The sequence below is a fragment of the Hippopotamus amphibius genome, chromosome 13 (assembly GCF_030028045.1).
Source record: "Hippopotamus amphibius kiboko isolate mHipAmp2 chromosome 13, mHipAmp2.hap2, whole genome shotgun sequence".
In the NCBI taxonomy this organism is placed as follows: domain Eukaryota; kingdom Metazoa; phylum Chordata; class Mammalia; order Artiodactyla; family Hippopotamidae; genus Hippopotamus; species Hippopotamus amphibius.
The window spans coordinates 67,552,000-67,564,246 of NC_080198.1; the positions used below are offsets into that span (position 1 = coordinate 67,552,000).

Below are 12,247 nucleotides of genomic sequence, written 5' to 3' on the forward strand. Positions count from 1 at the left end.
AAAAGTATATCCCTTGTTGTTTCAAGAGTTGTTATTTAACTTGTATATTCTATATATCCACGTGTGTATATAAACGAGCTATTCATTTTCTTCTTCTAATTTCTTTCCTTTGTTCTGGTTAATTTGTTTAGAGACTTATTGCAGTTCTTTTTCTCATTAAATCATGTGGATAATATTCTCTCTGAATCTGTATATATCATCAAGTAGTTCTCCTTCCCATCTGACTGTAAAGGATTTTCTGACTGGGTAAGTGATTCTCAGGTTGTTGTATTTCTCTTTCCATTTATTCCCTTAAAATATTTAAGTAGGAAATTGTTTTTTCCACTTTTAAAAGTTTCATTTTTTTTTGAGAGCTGTGCTTGAATCTCCTTAAATTCCCTTACATAGTTGACATATTCCTATTAATTAATTAATTAATTTCTTTGGCTGCACCACATGGCTTGTGGGATTCCTGACTAGGGATTGAACCTGGGGGTCCTTGGCAATGACTGCACAGAGTCCTAACCACTGGACCACCAAAGAATTCCTGACATAATCCCTTTTACCTGAAGTACTCTGTCTCCTACAAATGTTCTATTTTATAGAGTATAGATCTTATTTTTCTGCTTGGTCTCCTTCATAGGCAGCTGGTCTCCTTTGTATAGGCAATTTGCATTGAATGTTTTTTTGAAGTTCAAGACTGGTTATTGGAGAACACTCTGTGGTATCAGCCGTGCCCTGTAGGCAAAGGGGTCTCTATTATCATGGGCTTGTAGTGAGAGAGAGACTGTCAATTCCCTGTTGGCTTTCTGGCCTCCTTGCACTTTCCTGGACCGCAAGGAAGGGAAGGACTGTGGGCTATGGCCCCAGCCTTCTCTAACTTTCAGGTTCTTCTCAGGATCCTATAGTTTCCAGTCCTCAGCACTGGCTCTTCTGCTGTTTTCCAGTTGATTACTCAGTCCACTTGAGAGAATGCCTCACACCAGTTCTGTGCCAGAACCTAAGGGTTCACTTACACACAGTTACCCGTACATGCTAGTAAAGATGTTGTTTTACTCAAGAGAAGCAAGTGGCTTAGAGTTGGGGTTAAAAGTGAAGGTACTGCATTCAGGTTACCATATCCCAGAATCAGTTCTCCCTCACAATTCTCCTCCATTTCCCATTTCATATTTATTTTATAAACGATGCATTTCATAAAGAATAATTCTGCTATATCCTGGGCACTAATGCACTTCTTTTGCCTGATATTCCCTGTATCAGCTCAGAGTAACAGAGACTACTGCAGTCATCTAAACCTTGGGGGTTATATTCTCTCTATGACAAAGTCGGCATTTGCTGCTATCAGTTCAGTGGCTCAAAACGTTGGGATGGAAGTCTTTGCAGTTCTCTTGGCCTCAAATGGCTCCTTTAGCCCCAGCTGTCATGCTCTTATTCCAGGTGAGGAGAAGGAGGAAGTAACCAGGGCCTTAGGGTGTACCTCCCAATTTAGCTCTCACTTAAAAGAGAGTTGTGGGTTTGAACAGTGATTTCTGCTTTCAGGTTGGTAGCTGTCCTCTCAGTCTAAATGGGGAGCTGGTAAGGTTGTTTTTCTACCTGGATGCCTTAGTACCCTCAGCAATGTCAGCATTCTAGTACTAAGGAGAATGGATATAGGGAGGCAACTAGTCTCTACCTGGGTAGTCATAGTAGGGAAATAAGATTGGATGCTTTTCATATTGAACTTTTTAAAAATATACTTTATTGGTGGCCTACTTGTATTGCAAGAGCACACACATGCACAATAGTTTAGCATTGAAATGTAATTATGTTCTAAGTGGGGACTCTCGACTCCTTCTGTGAAAAACATCATTATTTTACATATAAATGATTCAGCTGCAGATTGATTCACTTGAATATAACTTATTTCATCTATGTATATATTTTTATTTGCTGAACCATTTCAGAGTAAATTATAGACACGATGACAATTCATTCCTCCATGTTTTAGCATAAGGACATTTTCCTAAGTAGCCATATAATCATTTTAACATCCAACAAAAATAATAGTGATTTCCTAACGTTTTCTAATCCCAGCCCATATTCACATTACTCCAGATGCCTCCAGGATGTTTTTATAGCCATTTATTTTCAAACCAGGATCCTCAAGGACCACGTATTCACTTGGTTATGTCTATTAAATCTCTCTTAACAACATCCCTCTTCCCATTCCCTTTTAAAAAATAACAGTTACTTTCTGAAGAGATCAGGTGTATCTCACAGTCTAGATTTGTGGTGTATCTCACAATTTAGATTTGTGGTGTGTCTCACAATCTAGATTTGTGGTGTATCTCACAATCTAGATTTATCTGGTTGTTTTCCCAAGACATTATTTAATGTGTTTATCTTCTGTATTTCTTCTAATCTGAGAGTTAGATATAGATTATTTTCCTTTTTTTTTTTTGAACACACAGACGTATTGAACACTTCTTTCTACCCTCTGGATACTTTTTATGGTGCAGAAGATCGTGCAGTTTTGGCAGTGGGACACAGGAAGTAGCATAGGGCACATCCCCCGCCCTCTCTTATGTGTTTTATCCATGTGCTCTCTTCCTAGGTAGCAGGATCTTCCCAGATGCTGCATGAGAGACAGGACAAGGGGGAAGAGTTCTGTGCATGTTCACTTGCCCTTTGGCCTCTGAAGGTGCCTGGAGAGTTTAGCAAACACCCCTGTCACATCCCTATGGCAGACGCTGGGGAGTGAAGGGCTAGAATGATTTATTTCATACTATGTTTTAGCAGAGGGCGTAGTAATTTTCCCTTACTAAGACCAACACTGGGTTAACATAATTTTTCCATTGTAAAGATAGTTTGTGCTTAACTGGTAATTTGTGAACTGATACTGTATGAATATCTATTTTACTGTCAACCGTTTAGCTAATGGTTTTAGCATCCATTGAAAATTCTTGCCTGAATCAGTTACATTATCAGGGATTTCAAAATGGGGATTTCACTTGAATGTTCCTCCTTTATTTATAAGCTAGCATTCCTCTGTAAAGACGAGCTTTCCTTCATCGCTTGCTGCTGTCTGCTTATCCTCAAGTAGCACTGTTGTTGAGACAAAATGATTAGTTTTTCTCTTTATTAATTTTAATAAGCTGTTATGATGGCAAATGAGGCATTTAAAAATTATTTTTTTTCTCTCTCTGGCAGTCACTGTGAACTTAAGAATTTGTTAATGTGTTTCAATCAATTATACTCTGTTTGATTCTCAAGTTGTTCAAAATTTGGTGTGTGGAAGCTCTAATAGGATTTGAGAGCTGGAAGAAATCTTAGAAATCAGCTAATCCAAATCTCTTAGTTTTATAGATGAGGAAACTGAAGCTCAGAAGTTTGTGACATCCTAATGTGTCACAGATAATTCGTGGCAGAGCAAGAACTAGGATCCAGGTACCTGAAATCTTCAGGTAGTGCCTTCCCCACTATTCTAAGAGCGAGATCTGCAATAAGTCTTGCTTTCAGATTCCTGCTAATAATATTAAAGAGAAAATGGCCCATAGGTTTGAATCATACTTTTTTTTAAAAATTAAAAGTCATTGTCTAGTCCAGTGGGTCCCAAATTGAATGGATATTTATCTGCATTGTTTAGAAACAGCAGGGAAGCACCATTGCAGGCTCAGCATCAGGCCAGTCTGAGAGTGAGTTGGACTTGGACGTTTGGTATCTACAGGTTGAATTTGTCTTACAATCACATTTTATTTGATCTGCACAGAATTTTGAAAACTTGGAATTCATTGCCAATATAGAATAGTAGTGATTTCACAAGCAAATTTGAGTTGTCAGCTTCACTAAAATATTTGCAGATACCGGGCAACGTTGGGCTCCCCCTGTGATATAGCAACAATCAGTTGGAGTGGAAAAGCTTTTGAAATGGGCATGCCCCTCCTCCTGGACACTCCCTACTGTGTCCTTTACATATTTGTTATCTGACGTTGTGCTGCTTTCCTGCCTCACCTTGTAAGCATTTGGGATAGTGACTCTTTAGATAATTAGAAGTGAAGAATTCTAGGAGGGCTTTTGTGATGTAGTCACAGGTTGAAGGTAACAGTAATAATGCTGACATCCGTAAACAGCAAGAAAATGGTAGAGTTGATAGTTTTTATGCTGCCAGTATAAGTCTTCAGCAGCTAAATCACAGAAAGTAAATCCAATGACGATAGGAAGTCAGCTAGAAATTTTTGAAATTTTCAAGAAGATAGTTTGAAATGTTAGTTTCCTTCCTGCCATTAATTATTAACCTCACTTTAGGCGTTTAATATGCTCATGCACATGTATATATAATTTATATTGTAATGAATCCTATGAAAAATTTTAGCTTTTGTAGGTCAAAACTAGTCAAATATTGGCACTATCATAGGGTTGAACAAAAAGAAAAAAATTACATATATACGGGGTGAGTGTCCTAAATCTTCTTTTCATAGGTATGTTATCCAAGCAGGTTTGAAGCCTACTGAAGTAGGAGAGGCTTACTCTTAGGTTAGAAATAATATAGGAAATGATGAGTGAATAAAGGAGTGTATACATTAAAATCATGATTATAGGAAAGCACTGTTTGTATACTAGAAATGGCAGTGAACAAAGAGTTAGAGAAGGGGGTAGGTAGCAGGTGCTGGGATCCTTAGGGGAAGGCTAAGAGTGGGTCAGGTAAGTATAAAATCTTCACCAAAGCCAAATGTAAGTTGTTTTAATTATCTGCAGCGTTTCTTACCACAAGTGTATGGATAACTAAGAGTTGACTATTTATATTTTTGAAATCTTGCAGCCACAGAAACGCAAGTTTATTTGACCACATCATCCCAGTGTACTCACTAGAGTACTTTGAAGGCAATTTTGCCAAGTCCAGAGAGCCAAACATACTTAGAAATTTATCTCCTCTGTTTTTATGTCAGTGTTTTTCAAATTGTATTGCAACTCATTCACAAGTTGTGAAATTAACTTTATTGGGTCAAAACTAGTATTTTTTTCAAAAGTGAAGTAAAATACACTAGAAAATATGGAATGCATTGTGTAAGGGTAGTATTATTTCAAGAAGTTTACATTTTAGTTTTATAAGTGTGTGTTTCTGTGTACAGTTGACCTTTGAACGATGTGGGGGTAAATCCACAGATAATTTATAGTTGACCCTCCACATCTGTGGTTCTCCCACACCTGTGCTTTCAACCAACCGGGATGGTGTAATTAAAATACCTGCCTTTAAGTGGACCCACACAGATCAAACTGTGTGGTTTAAGGGTCGGCTGTATATGTGTGAACATGCTAGGCTGAGATGCAAAATGCATTTCTTGGCTGAGGAAAAAAATTGAAAGCTGTATGTATTATACTTAGAGTTTATGATAGTTTATAATAGTCTCACTGTTAATAGCAAGGCTTTAAACTCAGTCCTGATTCTTATTTCGAACTTATAAAGCTGTAAGTCCTTTAATAATCTTAATAGGCCTGCATCCAAGCAGTCTTTTTTCCGCAATCCCAGTGCATTTACTTGGGTTTCCATCTCTTTCTTTTCAGTCCTTTGAACATTGCTAAATTGATCCATACAATTTTCTATTTCCTCCAAGTTTGTACTCCAAAGAGGAACTGACTGGCATGGGTAGATCTCTTGCATTGAAAAATGTGTACTGAGATGATTTCCTTCTGCAATAGTTGATAAAGGCTAAATACATGACAAAGTGGAGTGAAAAGTTGAACTATGTATGCATGAATACCAAATCCTCAAATTTATTACCAAAAACACATGTTAATATTTTGGTCTGTCTTCCAGGTTGCCTGAAATAGCCAAATAGCAATCTCCCAGTTTCTTTGATGTACTTGTTTTTGGTTTATTTAGCATTATAGTCTCGATTTCAGGGATCTCTGTAGCATTTTCTGTCTCCAAGTTAACATAAAACAATAGGTCTTCAAGGCTGTGCCATTACTTGTGACTTCTCAGAACCTCCTTTATCTGTAACATGAGGGGCAAGTTGTAATTCCTTTAAGATTCAACATTTGACTGTTGCCAGGAGTTGGGTTTTCTGCTGTTCATTAAGTCATTTATATTCCTTCAGACATTGTTTTGGTGGTTATTTTTCCCCCAACAATGGTCATCAGAAGTTCCTCCACGTCCCTAATGAAGGGAAGGGCTCTACTGTAGAATAGGCACAGGCAGGTTTGGAGGAGGCTCACAAGGACATGAGTGACCCCATACCCTCTCTGCACACATGTCTTCAGATGTCTGGCTGGACAAGCGTGATCCCACCCTCTCTGTCTCTCCAGTCCCTGCTTTGGTTGCATTAGTTGTGAAAACAGTTTTGCTTACCCGTTCACGTTGTCTCACGGGTCCCTCCCTGCCGGGGCCACTCCTGGGGTCCTCCAGTGGTTCCCACCTGGGAACTTGTCCAAATGCAGCTTCCCACATCCCACTCCCAGAGATTCTGATTTTAACAAGCACAGGATTCTGAATTTGAAACAAGCGCTGCTGGTGTATCGCATGCTGGTGATTCAAAGCACACACTTGGAGAAGCCCTAGTTTATAGAGTGCCCCCTTGGTGGTTTGAAAGATTGGCAGGAGAATTTGAACTTTATTTATGAACAGTCTTCCTCTGAGGATGGCAAGCCCACTTCTTTCTTGTTCATAATTGGGATGAATTTATGATTTTTATGGAAACCAGGTGATTTTCTGCCTGGTGGGCTTGTCTCTCAAGTCAGGCAAGACTCAGTGCTTCTCATTTTAAGACCACTTGCCAGAGGCTGCAGAGGTTTCAAACATATAAGTATAATGTTCAGAGCCTTGTCAGAATTTAAATGTTGAGCAATTTAACACTTTTATGTTGGCTCCTGTGTTGTGGATTCAGACTCTTCAGCTAAAAATAGATTAAGTTGGATTTTAAACATGTAGATATTTTGTACTGGGTAAGTTAGTATTTTAGATGTATCTTAATCATTGGCCATGAGGATTTGGAGTAAAACATTTTTCCAGAGGGAAATAATAGTTTATTTTAGCAACTTGATTATTGCTTGTTGTACTGATCCTTTTTCAATATAATCATTACTACTCAGGGTGAAAAGTTTGGACCATTTGCTGGAGAGAAGAGAATGCCCGAAGACTTGGATGAAAATATGGATTACAGGTTGATGTGGGAGGTGAGGATGTGATTGTTGTTTTAAATATTTAAAATATGTTTTTCTCTGTACTGTTAAATGCATTTATAAAGCTAAGCTAATGGATATTGATCCCAGTTGACTATTTAAGCATTGAAATGTTTGAATTTTAAGGAAACTGAGTACCTTGAAAGCTTAGCATTTTAAAAAATACTGTTGAAATATCTAACTATTCTTTATAGACAATTCTTCTATAACTCTGAAGTTTGTATACTTCAACATTAAAAAAGAAGTTATCCATTAATAGGGATGTTTGGATTTCAAAATAAGCATATTCTTTTTCTGGACTTAGAATTTGATTTCTGTAAATGAAATTATGCTTTAGCTTTTATTTCCAAATTTCAGTTCTAATTGCACAGAAACATCTCTGAGTTCTGTGCTGGAATGAAAATCCCAGCTTAAAATGTACCTTACTTTTAAAAGATATATGTAAAGAACTATGACACTGTAGACAGTCTTTTGCAATCTGAAGTCTCTCTAATGTAGGAATTTGTATATGCAAATGTATGGCTACATGTTATGAGAATTTTCATCCTAGTTTATGCCAATTATTTTGTTTACTGTTCTTTTCTAATCTTTATAAAAGAAGGTTCTGAGGGATGGAAATAGAAAAGCAGAGGTGTAGATATTGTTAAACAAAAACTTTGGAAAAGGAAACTCAGTCCCAAGAATTTTACTTGGTGGGTTCCATGAGGGGGTGGGAGCTGAGATAGTGTAGGTGGGGCTAAGGGAAGTAGGATCATACAATCAGAAAGGGATAGAATACTGGAACAGAGACCTACACATGAAATGTCTCTCTGAATGTGCATTTATCAGTTAGAATCTCTAGAGAAACAGAACCAATGGGGGGGCGGGGGTGTGTGTGTGTGTGTGCGCGCGCGCACGCGCGCGTGTATGTTTTTTTTTTCCCCAAGGAATTGGCTCACATGATTGTTGGGGTGGCAGGTTGGAATTTGTAGGCTGGAAACTCAGACAGGAGTTGATACTTCAGTCTTGATACAGAACTTCTCTGGCAAACCTCAGTTTTTGCCATTAAGGCCTTTGATTGGATGAAGGCCACGCACAGTATTGACAGTAATCACCTTTATTTAAAGTCAGCTGATTGTAGATGTTACCCATATCTATAAAACACCTTCACAGCAAAACTTAGATTATTATTTGGTTAAATAACTGGGTACCACCATCTAGCCAAATTGACACATAAAACATATAATGTATTATCTGCAAACAAAATACATTTTTAAGCATCACCATATTGCTGAAACTGCTGGATGTAGGGAGTGGGGTTGTTTGACAAAGAGATTCTTGAAAGATTTCTGAAGTACAGGTGATGGAAAATGGAAATTCATAATATAGTCTAAACTATAATTTAAGTGGAAAATGTTGATTTGCCTTATTTTAATATGCTGTTTTAATTGTTTATTAACCTGAAAATATTTTTAATGGCTCTTAGTATTTTTCTGTACGGTCTTAATTTTCTCAGCAGTTAATTTTTTTACTGTGAAGGTTTTCAAAAATCAAACGTGACAAAAAAAGATAACCTAAATAAGTAAAAAAATGATAAAAACAGCAAATTTTAAGAAGTTGTGACTTTTGTATTTTTATCTCTGAAAATTTTAGTGCAGTGGTCAGGTTGATGTCTTGCACAGCTGGTTATGATGCGCTGCCAAGCAGATAATGATTATAATTTTTATTTTGAAAAAAAGACTTGCATAAAGGAAACTTAAGGAGGCTGACAGCGCTATAGTAGATCATCTAGTTTTGCGTTATGTATTCCTGTGGTTCTTTGATGTCTTTACATTATTATTTGTTTTTACATACCAGTATACCCAGTCCTCTCACTTTACCACCCGAAGAGCTATTGATTGTTATGTGTTGTGTTCAGGTAATGTTGTGTTCACATAATGATCGCTGTTCTCGATTTTCTTTTACTTCTTATTTTATGCTTGTGTTTTGAATAAGTAATATTTGTACTTTGGACACAATTCTGAAGGGCATTGGTGAAGAGCCTCCTTGTCCTCCATAAGCCTGCCCTTTTCACCTAAGACCTCTGATCCCTTCAGCCCCTTAGTTCATGCACCTTTTCCCTCCCTTCTGTAGTTCTTCATTCTGAGTCTGGTCTTCAGGGTGGATTGTCAACGCGTCTCTGCTCCGTCCAGTTGTGCTGCTGGGCAGGGCGGGGAGACTTTCTCAATGGTAGATCTTCCCTGGGGAGAATTTGGAAAACAGTCAACACCTTTTGAACTGCAAAGGTTTACTGTTGGCTAGCTTTAGTTCTATTCCTTATTAAGTTAACTGAGAGAGCTGCTTCCCAGCCTTGAACTATATCCTTGAAGTCCATTTTTATTATTTTAGCTTTGGAGGTGCCAGGATTCAGAAGGTGCACAAAGAAAGGAGGATGATTGGTCCTACCACAGTCTTCTCCTCCTAGCACCCTCTGAGCCCTCTCAAAGGGAGATAATGAGCCTTCCCGCCTCTGGTCGGTAAATTGGGACCGGTTATTGAAGTCATTTCTAATATGCCCCATAGCTCCAGAGTGAACCACCTGCAGCTCTCAGATATGTGGTCCTTCTCCTCAAGCCAATGGTTACCTGTGTTGTGGTTATGGGACATAAGCCAGGAGCTGGGGGTAGTGTCTAGAAAATGATGCCATGCAAGAGAGCACATGGCATAGCTCTTTTTCACTTTATATTTGCACTTTGCTTGTGGTGCCAACAGTTCTGGTGGACAAGGCCAAGGGCCCCTAGGTAACCATTTAACACCAAAGAACTCAGAGGTACCAGTGAGGATTGTGCCTGTTGGTGTGCATGGGCCCCTGTTAGTTTGGGACAGGGTATAGACGGACCTGAGAGTTTTGGTGGAGAACACTAACCTCGTCTGCTGCAACCTCCTCCTCCCTCCAGAGGTGCAGCTTGGCACTCACCAGTGCCCACTGGTTCAGACATTAACTGCACCTCAGCCTCGTTCTGTGTTGGCCACCAAGACTCAGTCTCCTCTGTCCTTAAGCCTTCTTGATACCTTAGATTTTTACTTTTCTTTTAAAATTAACTGCATTAACAAAAGAATTCTGGATTTCTCAGGCCTCAGGCCAATGATAGAGCTTGAGGTTGGAAACCAGCACTCCTTTGTAAATGCTTCCCATTGATAATTTGATGGAATGTGTCCAGTTGTTTGTGTTGTAGTCTCTTCTTCCCTTAATTAGAAGTCTTTTTGCGTACTTTTTCCGAGGTGGTTTGAAGCTGAAGATACATTTTCTTCCACTCTCTACCCGCTCAGACTTGCTCTGAGACCAAAATCCATTCCTGTTATGTTGCTAAAGCTCTCAACAATCTTTGTTTTTAAATCTTCAAGATCTTCTCTTTCTGTAATATTTTCTTCGGTATTTCAAAGCACAGTTCAAATACCATAGTTCAAATTATTCCAGCACAAATCTTTAAGTTTTGGTACCTATAGATTGCAAGACAGATTGTACATTTTCACTGCCACCTGCTCAACTTATTATGCAAGTATTTCAGAGTGGCTGTTGGTGAATCCAGTGTCTTCTTGAAGTCTTCAAATGGCTCTGCTCTGTTGGCAGCGCATCTTCACTTCTTTTCCCAGAGCATCCTCTTGCATTGTCTGTAAAAGGTTTTTGTGTGGAAACTGGCCTGGTAAGTTCTCAGAGCTTGGTCTTTCTAGTTTCATGCTGTTGTTAGAAAAAATGCTTGAGTTAATTTTTATACTCTTAAATTTGTTGAGACTTGTGCCCTAGTATGTCATCAGTCCTAGAGAATGTCCCATGTATAGCTGAAAAGAATATGTATTCTGGTTTTTTTGGATGTAATGTTCTGAAAATATCAATTAAGTCTAACTGTTCTATTGTATCATTTAGGATCTGTGTTGCCTTATTGATTCTCTGTCTGGAAGATATGTCCATCGATGTGAGTGGGGTGTTAAAGTCTCCTACTATTATTGCAGTCCTATCAATTTCTCCCTGTATGTGTGTTAGTATTTGTTTTATGTATTTGGGTGCTGAGTGTAAAATCCTTTTATTGATCCTTTTATCATTATATAGTGTCCTTCTTTATCTTTCTTTATGGCCTTTGTTGTAAAGTTTATTTTGTCTGATAGGAGCATTGTGACCCCTGCTTTCTTGTTATTTCTGGTAGCATGAAATATCTTTTTCCATCCTATCACTTTCAATATGTGTGTCCTTTGCCCTAAAGTGGGTCTCTTGTAGGCAGCATATTATAAGTTCTTGTTTTTTCATCCAGTGTGCCACTCTGTGACTTTTGATTGGAGCATTTAGTCCATTGACATTTAAGGTAATTATTGATAGAAATGTGTTTACTGCCGCGTGAAACCTTGTTTTCCCATTGATTTTATATTTCTTCTTTGCCCCTTTTTGTTTTTCCTTTTGTGGTTTGATGATTTTCTTTTGTATCATACTTATGTTCTTTTTGGTTTTTGTGAATCTATTGTATATTTTTGACTTGTGGTTACCCTGGTTTTCAAGTGTGTTAATCCCATCCTATCTCTACTTGCCTTAGACTGTTAGTCATATAGGCTCACACACATTCTAGGGAAAAAAAAAAATCTACATTTTCTTACTCCCTTCCCCCGCATTTCATGACCCTGACATCCTCTTTCACATCTTCACCTTCCTCCTTTTGGTGTTCATTGCGGTTATCATCACTTTCACAGAAATTTTTTTACTTTTTTTTTTTAAGCTGTGTACTGGCTCTTTAAGTGATTTACTTCCCAATTGTGATTTTCTCTTTCCTATATATTCTTACTTCTTTCCTACTTAGAGAAGACCTTTCACTGTTTCCTTTAGGATAGGTTTAGTATTGCTGTGTTCTTTTCAACTCGATGTCTGTTAGACTGAAGAGTTCTGTTTCATTGTTCCTTCAGGGGAGTTATCTCGTCTTTTAACTGGGAGTGTTTCCTCTGCTTCTTCATTTTACTTATGTTTCTCTCACTCTGTGAGTTTAGGGGAAACAATTACGTGCTGTGGTCCTGGAGGACTGTTCATACGTGGGGGTGTCCCTGTGTAGCTGGTGTGGGTTAATGTATTTGGTTTGAGGGCTGTCTTTGGTGTGGATGCCTGTTGCCTCTT

General features: G+C 38.3%; 1 protein-coding gene across 1 annotated transcript in view; it reads left to right on the forward strand.

Annotated features, from left to right (window-relative positions):
- Nucleotides 1-12,247, forward strand: part of PRDM5 (PR/SET domain 5) — a 207,029-nt gene that overhangs the window by 18,287 nt on the left and 176,495 nt on the right. Inside the window, exon 2 of the mRNA XM_057706946.1 lies at nucleotides 7,048-7,131. Coding sequence (XP_057562929.1) covers nucleotides 7,048-7,131 — 84 coding nt within the window. The remainder of the gene's footprint in view (nucleotides 1-7,047; nucleotides 7,132-12,247) is intronic.